The 16,310-nt window shown below is 40.4% G+C and overlaps 1 protein-coding gene across 29 annotated transcripts in view; it reads right to left on the reverse strand.

Moving 5' to 3' along the window:
* Positions 1–15,940, reverse strand: part of LOC110531933 (collagen alpha-1(XXV) chain) — a 356,708-nt gene extending 340,768 nt beyond the window's left edge. For 8 of the 29 annotated variants that reach the window (XM_036987818.1, XM_036987812.1, XM_021615437.2 and 5 more), the window contains exons 1-2: positions 15,326–15,938; positions 15,065–15,140 (exon numbers count right to left, since the gene is read on the reverse strand). In XM_036987818.1, coding sequence (XP_036843713.1) covers positions 15,065–15,140; positions 15,326–15,577 — 328 coding nt within the window. In that variant the 5' untranslated portion in view covers positions 15,578–15,938. Of the gene's footprint in view, positions 1–15,064; positions 15,141–15,325 lie in introns of all 29 variants that reach the window. The other 21 variants (XM_036987809.1, XM_036987813.1, XM_036987807.1 and 18 more) reach the window with 4 other exon arrangements.
* Positions 15,941–16,310: the final 370 nt, after the last annotated feature.

Below are 16,310 nucleotides of genomic sequence, written 5' to 3' on the forward strand. Positions count from 1 at the left end.
ATCGTCCAGAATGTCATTGTATGCTGTAGCGTTAAAATGTCCCTTTACTGGAACTAAGGGGCCTAGCACGAACCAAGACAAACAGCCCCAGACCATTATTCTTACTCCACCAAACATTACAGTTGGCACACATTCGGTCAGGTAGCATTCTCCTGGCATCCGCCAAACCAAGATTTGTCCGTCGGACTGCCAGATGGTGAAGCGTGATTCATCACTCCAGAGAACGTGTTTCCACTGCTCCACTGAGTCCAATGGCGGCAAGCTTTACACCACTCCAGCTTGGCATTGCGCATGGTGCTCCGCCATGGAAACCCATTTCACGAAGCTCCCGACGAAAAGTTATTGTGCTGATGTTGCTTCCAGGGGCAGTTTGGAACTCGGTAGTTAGTGTTGCAACCGAGGACAGACAATTTTTACATGCTTCAGCACTCGGCGATCCAGCTCTTTGAGCTTGTGTGGCCTACCCCTTCGCGGCTGAGCCATTGTTGCTCCTAGACGTTTCCACTTCACAATAACAGCACTTACGGTTGACTGGGGCAGCTCTAGCAGGACAGAAATTTGACAAACTGACTTGTTGGAAAGGTGGCATCCTATGAAGGTGCCATGTCACTGAGCTCTTCAGTATGGGCCATTCCACTGCCAAAGTTTGTCTTTGTAGATTGTATGGTTGTGTGCTCGATTTTATACACCTGTCAGCAAAGGGTGTGGCTGAAATAGCCAAATTCACTCATTTGAAGGGGTCTCCACATACTTTTGGCCATGTAGTGTATATCATTGACCATTGGAAGATGAAGAAAGTGATGAAGAAAGTGATGATGAGTGGAGCAAGAGATGGCCAGTTGATGTACATCTGTTCAGAGGTAAAGCAGAATGAGTACATCAGGGATTTAAAAAGATGAGTGACTACGTGAGGGAGAATGGGGCATGATCTGGTATGTTAGGATTGTGTCTGGCTGACCCAGTTCCTTGTGTAGTTCAGGGTTGGGGGTCCTCATTACTTGACTAATGGCCCACATGCCCTACACAGAAATGAGTGTGTAGCATATTGTTACAGATGTTATGAATAGGGATGATGATTGCTAACGTAATACTAACACGCTATTTACTATGTCAATAATGAAAGGATTTTTTGTGTATTGTATACAAATACCAATGCAGCAGTTACTCTTCCTGGGGTCCGGCAAAATTAAGGCAGTTATACAATAAAAAAAAAAATCATAACAGAGTTCAAAATCCATGTGTACGTGTGTGTATAGTCCGTATGTTATCATGCGTTTGTATACCTATGTGTCTGTGACTATGTTTGTGTTAGGGTAGGGTACGGCAGGGTAGCCTAGTGGTTAGAGCGTTGGACTAGTAACCGGAAGGTTGCGAGTTCAAACCCCCGAGCTGACAAGGTACAAATCTGTCGTTCTGCCCCTGAACAGGCAGTTAACCCACTGTTCCCAGGCTGTCATTGAAAATAAGAATTTGTTCTTAACTGACTTGCCTGGTTAAATAAAGGTAAAAAAAAAAAAATAAATAAATAAATAAAAAATAAAATACAAAATGTTTGTGTTACTTCACAGTCCCCTCTGTTCCATAAGGTGTATTTTTACCTGCTTTTTAAATCTGATTAGCACCCTGATGTGGAATCGGGTTCCATGTAGTCATGGCTCTATGTAGTACTGTGCACCTCCCATAGTCTGTTCTGGAATGCTTGGGTGTCAGAGCTGTGTGCTAGTATTTTAAACAGATAGCTCGGTACCTTCAGCTTGTCAACACCTCTTACAAAAACAAGTAATGAGGAAGTCAATCGCTCTTCCACTTTGAGCCATGAGAGATTGACATGCATGTCATTAATCTTAGCTCTCTCTGTACTTTTATCGGCCAGCCGTGCTGCCCTGTTCTGAGCCAAATGTAATTTTCCCAAGTCCCTCTTTGTGGCACCTGACCACACGACTGAACAGTAGTCCAGGTGCGATAAAACCAGGGCCTGTAGGACCTGCCTTGTTGATCATGTTAGCGCTTTTATTAGTAGCGCGCAGAGTAGCGCTTTATTATGGACTTCTCCCCATCTTAGCTACTGTTGTATCAATATGTTTTGACCTTGACAGTTTACAATCCAGGATTACTCCAAGCAGTTAGGTCACCTCAACTTGCTCAATTTTCACATTATTAATTACGAGATGTAGTTGAGGGTTAGGCTTTAGTGAATGATTTATCCAAAATACAATGCTTTTAGTTTGGGAAATATTTAGGACTAACTTATTCCTTACTACCCATTCCCGAAACTAACTGCAGCTCTTTGTTAAGTGTTTCAGTCATTTCAGTTGCTGTAATAGCTGACATGTATAGCGTTGAGTATTCCGCATACATGGACACACTGGCCTTACTCAAAGCATGTCTTTAGTAAAGATTCCTGCTTCTACCTGGATTATGTTTAAGAGGCTTCCATTAAAGAACACCCTGTGTTCTGTTAGACAATTAACTCTTTATCCACATTATAGCAGGGGGTGTAAAGTCATAACACATATGTTTTTCCAGCAGCAGACTATGATTGATTATGTCAAAAGCAGCATTGAAGTGCTATCACCACATACATTCTATAATGGCATCTATGACCAGAGGATTGTTTGGTGAGAGTCAGCAGCAATGGTCATCAGACAACTTCTCTGGAAATTAGATTACTACCAATAGGAGCTCATTTAGTCTATCAACTGGGAAATTATGGATTTTGACAGAGTGATAAGCACTATCTTTCCGGCTATCCAAGTGTGAGTCCCACTGTGATATTAATGTGAAACTGGGCAGGGCTTATCAGTGCTGAGGTTCTATATTTGTGCTAAGCCAGTCGCCATCACAAAGGACCATTTAGATGTCCATATGACTCTGGCATCACCCCTGCTCAAACCAGATCCTCAAGGCAGCTGCTTGACTGCAGATCCTAACATGGACCATATAGCGGGAAGTTATGGAGTCAGAGGCTATGTGTTCGGCAAACAAAGGACATGTTGAATAAAACATGCTGGTTGGTTTCTTCCTGAAGATTGTCTATAGTTCCCACATTATATACTTTTCACCACAGTCTCTCATTCAGAGGGGCATTTCCCAGAACAATGGCCGTCCATGCACTCTTTGAAATAAGCGTACAGTTAGACTACAGTATCGTTCCCTGGGGTAAAAAAATATCAAAATATACATTCAGAGGTAAACATACAGTTGAAGTTGGAAGTTTACATACACTTAGGTTGGAGTCATTAAAACTCATTTTTAAGCCATAATGACCATCGTTATGTTTGGAGGAGAAAGGGGGAGGCTTGCAAGCCGAAGAACACCATCCCAACCATGAAGCACGGGGGTGGCAGAATCATGTTGTGGGGATGCTTTGCTGCAGGAGGGACTGGTGCACTTCCCAAAATAAATGGCATTATGAGGGAGGAAAATGATGTGGATATATTGAAGAAACATCTCAAGACATCAGTCAGGAAGTTAAAGCTTGGTCGCAAATGGTCTTCCAAGTGGACAATGACCCCAAGCATACTTTTTGGGCGGCAGGGTAGCCTAGTGGTTAGGACGTTGGACTAGTAACCGGAAGGTTGCAAGGTCACACCCCCGAGCTAACAAGGTACAATTCTGTCGTTCTGCCCCTGAACAGGCAGTTAACCCACTGTTCCTAGGCCGTCATTGAAAATAAGAATTAGTTCTTAACTGACTTGCCTAGTTAAATAAAGGTAAAATAAAACTTCCAAAGTTGTGGCAAAATGACTTAAGGACAACAAAGTCAAGGTATTGGAGTGGCCATAACAAGGCTCTGACCTCAATCCTGTAGAAAATGTGTGGGCAGAACTGAAAAAGCGTGTGTGAGCAAGGTCTATAAACCTGACTCAGTTACACCAGCTCTGTCAGGAGGAATGGGCCAAAATTCACGCAACTTTTTGTGGGAAGCTTGTGGAAAGCTACCCAAAACGTTTGACCCAAGATACACAATTTAAAGGCAATGCTATCATTCTGACCCACTGGGAATGTGATGAAAGAAATAAAAGCTTAAATAAATCCATCTCTCTACTATTATTCTGGCATTTCACATTCTTAAAATAAAGTGGTGATCCTAACTGACCTAAGACAGGGATTTTTTACGGATCAAATGTCAGGAATTGTGAAAAACTGATTTTAAATGTATTTGGCTAAGGTGTATGTAAACTTCTGACTTCCGACTTTATATAGAACGTTGTGTGCCTTTCCAAATCACGTCCAATCAATTGAATTTACCACAGGTAGACTCCAATCGAATTGTAGAAACATCAAGGATGATCAATGGAAACAGGATGCACTTGAGCTCAATTTTGAGTCTAACAGCAAAGGGTCTGAATACTTATGTAAATAAGGTATGTTTTTTATTTTTAATCCATTTGCAAATGTTTCTAACCAATTCCAAACCTGTTTTCACTTTGTCATTATGTGGTATTGTATGTAGATTGATGAGGAACATTTTTTTTAATACATTTTTAGAATAAGGCTATAATGAAACAAAATGTGGAAAAAGGGAATGCATACTTTCCGAATGCACTCTGTCATACCTTTTTCGTTGAATACCACTCCTGAAATTCACTTTGCAAAAATGACGTTGTTTTACTCGATTCTAAAAGTATATTTTCTCTCTAGTGTTTAAATGTGCTTTTGAAGTGACCTGGTATGGTGAGATTTCCAGGGTCCGTGCAAAGTACTTCAAGTAATCTGAAGCGTAATCTCTCCACCCACGCTGTCACCTCGCCAACACCACCAGAGATGTAAAACAGTTATGATTGATACATCTACATTGCTGTATTTCACAAGTGATGTATGAACATGATATTCCAAATATGTATTGCTGAAATGTACTTCTTTCTTATAAAAATTATTTTGATTTAAAATATCTGGAGCATATGTATCTCCTGTCTCAATGTTAGGATATAATGTTAGGATATCATTTTTAATATGAGCTCATAGGGACTCATTTCAACAGATGGCCAGAAAACCTCATGATGTCCCATTTTCTACTTCTGACTAAATGTTGAAATGTTGTTCAGCTGCCTGGATTGCTATTATAAAAGGCCTTGTCCACTCTGAGTGCACCCAACCATAAAGAGTAGCCTCCAAATCCCAGCTCCCCTCTTGTTGTCATTATTGACTTTTGGGTGGTATCTGTGGCATCTCCCAGCAGCCTCCCTGGCTCAGAAAGGTGACGATTGATGGATGGGCTCAGGGAGACCTCTTCAAAGATGGCCGTCCATCTGTCTCCTGTCCCTGTACCAGACGGCTGGGGGCGATTCTGCCTGTCTGCCTGCCGGCTTGTCAACATGAGCGACTAGCCTGGTGGCATAGTGCCACTTATAACCATATGCAGTGATCTCGGCTCAGTTGAATCTGGAGCTGACACAGTGCCTTCTAACCCTCACTCTCAAACCACAAAACTATGACACTGACCAAAGACTCGCAGAGGCTGTTGTTTTACCATTTAGGCATTAAATGCATCAGCTTTTCGTTTATCAAGAGCTGGCAACAAGTGCTGGTGAGTAACATGATCATAATTTATCATTAAAGAATTATATATTTATATATTATTAAAGAATGATACTCTCGTATTCAGTACACACTAGGGGCCAGGGCATTCTCCATATGAAGCCTTCCTTTGTGTGATGGTAAACTAGGCACAGTCACTCTCTGGCCTCATTTTGACTTGATGCATTTGACCTCATGATGGTCAGCACTGTTTAACAAACCTGCCATCCAAGAAAAGCTTCCTGTGCACATCACAGAATATCATATCACTACAGGAGTATTGAGATGCCTTTTGTTCTCTAAAGGAACCTCCACTAGCTGCAATTACTCACAAGCTGCCTAAAAGAGCCTGGATTTATGGTACCACCACATTAACTATGAAAATACGATATCTTGGGGACAACTAATCAGATTTCTGTGGCTATATAGCCAAAGCAGTGGGCTCCATTCAATCTAGAAAAAGGCAACTGCCTTTAGTCAATAAAAAAAAAAAAAGCAGATTATGACAAAATAATAATAATAATAATTATTCAAATGTTCTCAAGAGTGGAATATAATAGTCTAACAAAAATATGCTCCTTTCCATATCAGACAGGATAGTAGATACCAGTTTAGGCTACAGCCAGCTGAAACACACTTCCATTCAACTAGACTTCCTTCAAGCCTTGAGCCACCTCGACATGTGGCCTTATGCTGGATATCAATCTCCTATTCACCCCATCTCAAGGCATGGGTGTTAATCCACTATCTTGGCTGAGGCCCAGATGCATCAGACAAGTGCCATGTTAATCCTTCATTAAATTATTGCTAAATGTTGTTAAATCCTTCAGATTGTCTAGCATATCAGCTCAAGTATACCAGGAGATACTTGATACTTGGTAGAGATATGTGGTCAATAGCTGGTACATTATTTTTGAAGCTGAGGTGGCATATGAAATTAACTGGGCCTTTACCTCAGCAGATCTAGCAGCAGAAGTCCTTAGCCATAAAAAAAACTGTGAATCACAGCTGGAGGCCTTGTTACCACTGGTCGTTCCAGACAGTCGCTGGCTTGGTACTATTTTTAAGTGTCAATTTTTCAAATAGACTCTGTTGTGCTCAATGACATGGGTGGTGTGCCACATTCACTTAATAAACCATGCTGACTTCCTCACTCCCCAGTGTGCCTGGGCACTCAGAATAATGTGGAGTGTAAGGAGGAAGGAAGGAGGTTATAAAAAGATACTAAAACAGTGCGACACAGGAAAGACGGGCACTAGCCCCCCACTGGGATTATTTACCACTAGGTCTTGAGCTCTGCTGCAATAGAGTGGTGGGCCCATAAGATCCTTTTTGCTTGGTCTTTGTTTTGCTTCCGTAAGGGTTATCAGATACTCTTAGGTTCTTTATGTCGGGAATTAGTTACTAGCAATATTTATCATAGCCCTTTATCCCTTATGTACTTTTCTTACTTTTCAATCTGCCCTCCTCTTTGCCCTCTGAAGAGAGGTTGAGTCTGTCCATTCTTTACTATCCACAGAAAATTTACCCCAAAACATCCTGTTTAGACTCCGGTTGTTTGGACTTAAAATTCACTATGACTAAGTCCAGACGTTTTCATGTTTTGGAGGCCCATTCTGAGGATGGCTTTGGGGATAGACGAGAGCAGGGCTGGAGTACCACATGCGAGACGATGTTGATGGAAATCTTGGACCATCTCTAATCAAAACCAAGTGTTTTTCCACAAATTCTTGAGAGACAGGGAGACATGCCAAACGCCAATGCCACCATGCGTCCTTGACATCTAAGACGTTGCAGGTGGACAACCCCCCTCCACTCGATGCAGTGAGTGATACAAAACATGGGCGGCTTTGAAATGGTGTGCAAATATTGACATTCTCAACAGTGTGGCTCTTGTGGTAGGCAGCCTTGTTTACGTGCCGCCGTTTGAAAATGTCAAGAAGGGTTACCCAGAGATGCCCAGATTTCACACACTCTTTTCTGTTTTATCTCTGTCCCAGGAGCCTCAGTGGGGTCTTGAGCTGTGCCAATCATCTGTCTGGCATGAGTTTGAGCTGCAACACCCCTAACCAGCTACCATATTAATATTTTTTATATTCCAGTACGTCAATATCGGATGTTACTTGACCAACCTCTTCGCAAAGACAAGTTTTGTGTTTCAACAACTTTCTCTGTACATGGCAAACAGACTGGATTAGAGGTGTCCATGGGGGTTGCATACTCCCTGTATGTGAACCAGCCTTGCCTATCTATAAGATACATCTCCTGTGATTGATACTGAGAATTACAGTGCATTAGGAAAGTATTCAGACCCCTCGACTTCTTCCACATTTTGTTACATTACAGCCTTATTCTAAAATGGATTAAATCGTTGTTTTCCCTCATCAAATCTATACACAATATCCCATAATGACAAAGCAAAAATGTATTAAAAATAATATATAACATTCACATAAGTATTCAGACCTTTCACTCACCATTTGTATAGGGGAAAGGGGTACAACTGAATGCCTTCAACTGAAATGTGTCTTCCACATTTAACCCAACCCCTCTGAATCAGAGAGGTGCGGGGGGCTTTAATCGACATCCACGGCACCCGAGGAACAGTGGGTTAACTGCCTTGCTCAGGGGGCAGAATGACAGATTTATACCTTGTCAGCTCAGGGATTCGATCCAGCAAACTTTAGGTTACTGGCTCAAGGCTCTAACCACTAGGCCGGTTGGGTTGGATGGTGAGCGTCACTGCAATAAGGTCAACATTTTTAGCCTAAAATAGTACCATTTTTAAAAGTCAGAAATCAGAGGTTTGAACCCTAACAACATCTTTGTCTAAACCAATTCAAGTAAATTGTCTGCCTACTTTAGTTAAGCTTCAACTGTCTCTAATTCAGTTGAAGAAAAATATATAATGTCCGTTCAATACCGATCTTGTTATCAAAATAGGTCCTGATTACGAGGTGTAGCTTCAGTGTCTGTAAACATTTGAAGTCGGAAGTGTACATACATTTAAGTCATTAAAACTCGTTTTTCAACCACTCCAAAAATGTCTCGTTCACAAATTATAGTTTTGGCAAGTCAGTTAGGACATCAGTTAGGACACAAGTCATTTTTCCAACAATTGTTTACAGACAGATTATTTCACTTGGAATTCACTGTATCACAATGCCAGTGGGTCAGAAGTTTACATACACTAAATTGACTGTGTCTTTAAACAGCTTGGAAAATTCCAGAAAATGATGTTATGGCTTTAGAAGCTTCTGATAGGCTAACTGACATCATTTGAATCAATTTGAGGTGTACCTGTAGATGTATTTCAAGGCCTAACTTCAAACTCAGTGCCTCTTTGCTTGACATCATAGGAAAATCAAAAGAAATCAGCCAAGACCTCAGAAAAGAAATTGTAGACCTCCATATGTCTGGTTCATCCTTGGGAGCAATTTCCAAACACCTGAAGGTACTGTCTCCTGGAGATGGACGTACTTTGGTACGAAAAGTGCAAATCAATCCCAGAACAACATCAAAGGACCTTCTGAAGATGCTGGAGGAAACAGGTACAAAAGTATCTATATCCACAGTAAAACGAGTCCTATATCGACATAACCTGAAAGGTCGCTCAGCCAGGAAGAAGCCACTGCTCCAAAACCACCATAAAAAGCCAGACTATGGTTTGCTTGGTTGCAAATGGGTCTTCCAAATGGACAATGACCCCAAGCATACTTCCAAAGTTGTGGCAAAATAGCTTAAGGACAACCAAGTCAAGGTATTGGTGTGGCCATCACAAAAGCCCTGACCTCAATCCCATAGTAAATTTGTGGGCAGAACTGAAAAAGTGTGTGCAAGCAAGGAGTCCTACAAACCTGACTCAGTTACATTAGCTCTGTCAGGAGGAATGGGCTTATTGTGGGAAGCTTGTGGAAGGCTACCCAAAACGTTTGACCCATGTTAAACCATTTAAAGGCAATGCTACCAAATACTAATTGAGTGTATGTAAACTTCTGACCCACTGGGAACGTGATGAAAGAAATCAAATAAAAAATAAAATAAATAATTCTCTCTACAATTATTCTGACATCTCACATTCTTAAAATAAAGTGACCTAAGACAGGGAATTTTTACTCTGATTAAATGTCAGGAATTGTGAAAAACTGAGTTTAAATGTATTTGGCTAATGTGTATGTAAACTTCCGACTTCAATTGTATCTAATCAAGACATGTTAGTGTTTTATTTATTTTTTACATTACACAGCATTTTGTCTAGATCGTTGACAACAAAAATGACAATTAAATCAATTGTAATCCCACTTTGTAACACAAAATGTGGAAAAGGTTAAGGGGTGTGAAATACTTTCTGAAAGCACTGTATGTGTTAACTGTTGTTACTTCTATTGTCAATGCTGTGGTTAATTTGGTTACTAATTTGTGATTAATGCTGTGGTTAATGTTGTTACTAATTTGATTTAAATGTGTTTTATGTACAAATGTACTGTTTTAATTTCAGGGAGAACTTCACTGTAAAACATACAGTTTACAGTATAATCCTGTACATTTACAGGGAACAGTTGTACAGTGCACAGTGCTTACATTTTCAGTGCAGCCTGGCATTGTGACATTGCTCATAAGTCATGCCATCAGCATTTTCTTCCTCTCTAACCTGAGGGAATGCTCTTAATGTTTATTTTATCTCTCATTGTGTCTGTCCCTCCATTTCGCATGCAGATCCACACACACACAGACAGACCACAGTATAAAAAGAGGGCACCACTATAGACTGCAGTCCAGGATGGCTCCCCCACTGTGGTCCCAGACTCCAGCACATGTCTCCAGGCCCTACTGCTAATGAGAAGCAGCTGTCTCTGTGGCTAGCTGGGAGTCTGCTTAGCTTTACCTTGCACTCAGTAATTACTCAGCCAATGCATGCATGCATGCATGCACCTCCCAGTGTCAAACCACACAGATGGCTCAATCTGACCTGCCACTTATTAATGACCTGTTTTAGTAGTTGCTGCTGATGTCTAAGAAGATTGGTAAAATGCAAACGATCAGGCCATCTGGTTGTGAGAGTCTGGAGGGAAAAGCACTAGCTTGTAACCCAATCCCATCACAGAGAGTTGAGAGGGAGCGATTCCTCTGGCTGTTTGACATGTTGGGCATGTGTCTGTGTAGCCTTGTGTGTTGCTACTGCCACTGCAAAATACAGCAGGCTTTACTGTGCGATAACAGATGAGTGAAACACGCAGAGTGATAACAAATTTCTGTAATGATCAATTTCAGAGTTGCGCTAAAGCAGCATTATGCCCTTTCGTTGACCCCTTTCATTGACAAGCAAGACTGAAAAAACAGTCATACACCACACATTCATATTATATGCTGTTGTTCTTTTCCCTAAGGCCTTTGGCATGCGTTTGGCTGCCAAGGTTTCTGAAGCGTAACTTAAAGGGGGTGTCGAGGGGGATTGAGAGAGGTGGGGTGTGAATATACAATGCAAGACCGAAGCAAATCGAGACCGAATCAAGATCAAAACCAGGAAAATGCGAGTCCAAGACCATGATTGTAGTAATTTTGCCAAATCACCAAAATGTCCAATATGTCCAGAGTTCAAAATGTCCAGTATTTCTGTGTTCATATTTCAGAACAACACATGGATTCTTTAGACATTCAAAATAGTGTGCTGAGGGAAAATATGGCAACACTACAAATTATTACTAACCCAAACACAGTGGGAAAAATGGGCCTTCTATGAAGGGCTAAGGGGCCTTCAGAGAAGGGCTAAGGATTTATAAAATAATGATGATAATGATATTATTTTCAATGATTTTCTGATTTAATTTCTTCAGATTTTGTTGTAAAAGAAAGGGTTAATACTGAAGAAAAAAACATTTATTTGCTGGTCTCTGGGGAGGTAAATCTAGCTAGCTAAGTCAGCCATTGGCTAGGCCATCCGAAGCTAGATAAATGCATCTGCCATTCAACGGTATTAGGGCAACATTTTGGAGTGACAGTGCAATTAACCATTCACAATTTGACTTAATGGGTGGGAACGTTTTTTAACAAAAACATATGTAAACTTTTTCCTTCTTGAATAGCAAGTAGAAGTTTTCCCATGGTCTAGCTAGCTAGCTTTTGTCGACGGCTAGTTTGCAGTGGCTGCAGCAGGTGTTATCAAAGACGATGTTGTTGCTCATTTGTTAGTTTCTCCCCTTTCAAGAATGACTTTCAACAAGAAGTTTAAAATGATCATCATCATCTGGTGAGTGTAACTGTGTCTTTTATTGCAGCGCACTATTGTTAGCAATCTCTTTGTTGCATTTACAGTGGAACTGACAGCATTTTAGCAACATGAAATCTTATTAAAATCTGTTCATTTTCACTCCCAGGAAGAACAACATTTTTTTTTTAAATCTGACAAGCGACCACTTAGATATAGTCATTTTCACGTTTTCATAAATTCTTAGTATACGTAATTCCCTAGCATTGTAAGGCATTTGTGAAAATTGTATAGCAATATAGAGTGGGAAAGCGGCCATGTGTTTGGACAATTAGTAGACACTGCAGTAAATAAAACTGAATAAAAACATCTACACAGACCGATTTGCTATAGCCAATCAACAGTAGGCATTTATACAAACAAGCCATTTGCCATCAAAATTCCACTGATAAACAATGGGGAATTGTAGCCTCCTCATCCTTCTGCAGCTTGCCTGCCAATGCATATTGGTCCCAACGAAGCACCAAAGCTTACTGGTTAAAGTTGGCTAGCTTGCTAGCTAGCTACTTCCAGACACAAATGAGAGAACACCTCACTCTGATCATTTTACTCGCCGTAGCAGAGCTGGTTAGGCTGTTCAAATGTTATCTAGAGCGTTCTTGACTAATTATAAAAAAAATGTGTCTAAGTTTACTGACACCAGTCATATTCAGAGGGTGTTGCGCATTCGTAAATTCATCAGTTGTTCTGAATTTGCAAATGCAAAAGATATGCTAACAATTACAATCGTTCAAGTTCTTGCTAGCCAACCAAATGACAGCTACATCTCTAGCTGTGTATAGCCACCGAAAAACGATATGAGGGGGAAAAGTCAGTCACTCACCCACTGCTCCAATGGCATGAAATTACATCCTCCTAGCAGCTAGCTAACTATCTAGCTAACGTTAGGCTCCGTGTTTTTAGCTTGCTATATAAATAGATACGCTAGCCTATTAGCCACGTTATGAATGACTTTTGATAATTTCCCTTGCTAGTTTGATTGTATTGACATTCCCAGCCTTCGTCCATTTTTGTCCAGAATATTGAGTCACTGAAACTAAAACAGTGCATCCCGAATGGAAGCAGCAAATGATGTACCAAGCCAGCTGTGATTTACAACCTGATAGCAATACTTTTTTGACTAACCAGAAATGTATTGATGAATTATATTAATCATGCATTGAACTGCATCCATCTATTCTGCCAACAATGCCTTAGTGTACATCATGGATTCGTTGAGTCAAATATGGAACCTATTTTTAAAACCTCTTATAAAGTTGGTTTTGTAGCATAAACTAGGAATTTCATATTTTTTTTACAGAAATTATGATTGCCTATTGTTTCATATCTGGAAAGTGGTTAAAACACTATCAGTTCCACTTTAAACACAGATTACTTTGTGTGCTAAACCTGAAATGTTTTGCAATGGGAAGTGCCAACCTGGAGAATATCCTGAAGCTATGGCTCATCCCTATGTCTGAGGTTCAGCTCCATCAACTCTGGCAGACTGTGAAAAAGACATTACGGTTCTGTGCCTAAGCCACAGGCTGTGGCCACAGCAAGGATTACGTTGAGTGAATCCATTCAGATAGAGAAAGGAGGTACTTGGTTTAAAAACTAGGCTTTCCAAGCAAGCATTGGCAATAGTATGGTGAAAGCTGGACTTGCTATAGAATGTACAACACTGCACCATACCATACTCTTACAACCCTTGAAATATTTCCAATGATGTCTTCATATGATAATGACGGTGAAATCCTTGTGTACAAGCTTTTGTTCTAGCCTAGTGTAGCACATGGGGATGTGTCCACACTTTTCGATTGTGCGACTGGGTAAGGTGGTCACGTGTGTTTGCGTGGCGGAAGTGGAGGAAGTGGTAATCACTAGCCAGCAGTGTGATGTTCTTTACACTAAAATACTTCCAATTCAACTAATCATCGAACTCTTCATTAATTGAATAGGTGTATGAGTAGATGGTTGGAACAAAAGCGTGTACATCATGTGGGTCTCTAGGAGCAAAGCTCAACAATGAATAGTCAGACTACCTCATCTAATATATCCTCCTGGTTGAGTTTCTTGATCATGAACATGTGTAAGATATGACTGATGGACAAAAGTGCACTTAATAATAACGTGACCCATGTTGCAGAGCCATCCATCATTCATGTTCCTCATTCACTCTAACGGCACAGCAAACAATAGCCTAATACGACAAAATATCATCCCAACATAATCTCCTAAAAAGCACATAACCACATATAATCCCTTATTATTGTGATCTTGATCAGTATTCCAAGAATAAGTGTTTCCATCTGCTGTTGAAAACTGGTTATTTCACTGGATTATCAAGGTAATACAGTGTAATAAATACCTTGAAAAAATGAATCCTTATAACAGACAGTGTGGTATACCAGACAGTAGGGTAGGTTATTTTGAGGAACATGTGTTTTTTTATTTTTTATTTTACAATTATATGCCTGCCTTTAGACTGTATTGATGCTACACAAAAATATAAAATAACTTATGAGCTTTTTATGGCTAACTAATAGTTATGGTCTACATGAACACAATTAGTCTACTGTTGTCTGCATCCTTGCTCTGTGTGTGACTAATATCAGCACATGTGCATGACTGTAGGCTATGTAACCTATCAGAGGGTAAAATATGCAAGAGTACTGAGCAGACTTTGAGACACTGCCCCACTCTTCACACAACTTCTCAGCGCCTCCATGTATAGCTGTTAAACACTGCTCTTTCTGTTTGCTGTAGCAGTGATTCAGCTGTCTGCATCCTTCATACTCCCCTCAACTATCAACACACCAGGAAAGACAAGAATAGTGTCACATCATGCTCTTAAGTGACCAGTCTCTCCTCTGGGAACAATCCCATAATTGAAATGCATAGAAAAAAAGCAATTGTAGCCTATCATAAAATAACACATTTGGGAGCTCAATATTAGGCTAACTATATTTTCTGGTATTTGCTCCAGGAATTAAATGGTTTGAAAATAGACTGCTCAGTATTTATACATCATTGCCCCATGCAGGTTAATAAATGTAAAGGCTATGTAAACCACCGTGGTTGTCTCATGTCTCCTATGCAATGTGACTGATGTTTTTGAACAATGTAGTTGAAAGCATTCTAGTGCGGACACTGTTCTAAACACAAGGTAGATAGGCCTACAGGATAGCATTCTTACAATAGGATAGCTTCCTTATGATAGGCTACTTTATCACTATTGTTAAACAAACTCAATAACACATTGTGATGGTAAAGGTGTATTAATAAACGTGCTCTTACCTGGGGGACAGTTGCAATCAGGAGTATGGCTAACTTGTCGGGCAATCCGTACCTTCGATAAATTTTCATAGGAGCGCTGTAAATAAAAATAAAAAACATCAGGCTAAATTACATAACCTTGAAGAGCAGAGGGTAGATTAAAGATTAAAACCGATTAGGGAATACACTCATATTGTTTATAAATAATCATAGCATACAAGCGTTCAGTCATTTGCCAACCTGACCATATTGCTAGCAAGTGCACGTGAGATGCTTGCTTACCTGTGACAGGAGCTCATCCACTCTCTCTTGAATCAATGAATTAAACTGATCCACAGAAAAACTGGGGACCCTGTGAAAGATTTGCTCGCCATGTCCAGTTTCCAAATCCAGGACCCTGTCCGCGATCGCTGATGTTTGTACACTTAATAATATGCAAAAGGCAAGGGACGCTACAGAGAATAAAGACGAGATAACGTTCATAACAGTTGTGCAGCAATATTGCTGCTTCAAAGATGTCGTTTCTCTCTCCATTTTTTCCCCACGCACTTTGGTCTCTACAACCTTTATAACAATTGCTTGACCATGCTAAACTAAACGCAATCTGCATGTACAGTCGGCCAAAAATGATTTAAATTCAGGCACTCAAGCTCTAGTATGTCTAGCCTATGTGTCTGACGACGCAATGTCAACGCACAATGAGGTAAACAAACTGGTCCGACAGCGACAGTGAACCGCTCTCACCAAAGACCCTCGCTCTGAGACGCTGCAAAACAGTGCAACCTGTGACTGATTTCACGGCTTGAAGCAACTCCTCCAAAGTAATTGCACTGCTGGAGAAAATAATAATTGACACCTTAGGCTACTTGCAGTAAAACCATGAAAACTAAAACTGGAAAGGTATAGGCTACTACAATGAGAGCAGAAATCGCACTTCACAGTGCACATAACAGAGCATGCTCCCTTTCATCATTACAGTAACAGCCTCCAAATATGTCCTGTGTAATTAACATAATTTATTGACAGGCTCCTCTCATGCTTCTGGATCCACGACAATTCAATCCAAAAAAATGTATGTGATGACATTGAATCAAAGTGTGGAAAACTAATTGGTTTTGCAAAAAGTCATCAACTTAAAGTCATGTCTTTTTTTTACCCAAGTTTTAACCTAAATCCAATGACAGATTTTTTTTAAATGGATTTCATGTTAGTTGACAACTCAACCAAATGTAAATCAATACTAGACGTTGAACTGACGTCTGTGACC

This window comes from Oncorhynchus mykiss, chromosome 9 (genome assembly GCF_013265735.2).
Source record: "Oncorhynchus mykiss isolate Arlee chromosome 9, USDA_OmykA_1.1, whole genome shotgun sequence".
NCBI classification, from domain to species: Eukaryota; Metazoa; Chordata; class Actinopteri; order Salmoniformes; family Salmonidae; genus Oncorhynchus; species Oncorhynchus mykiss.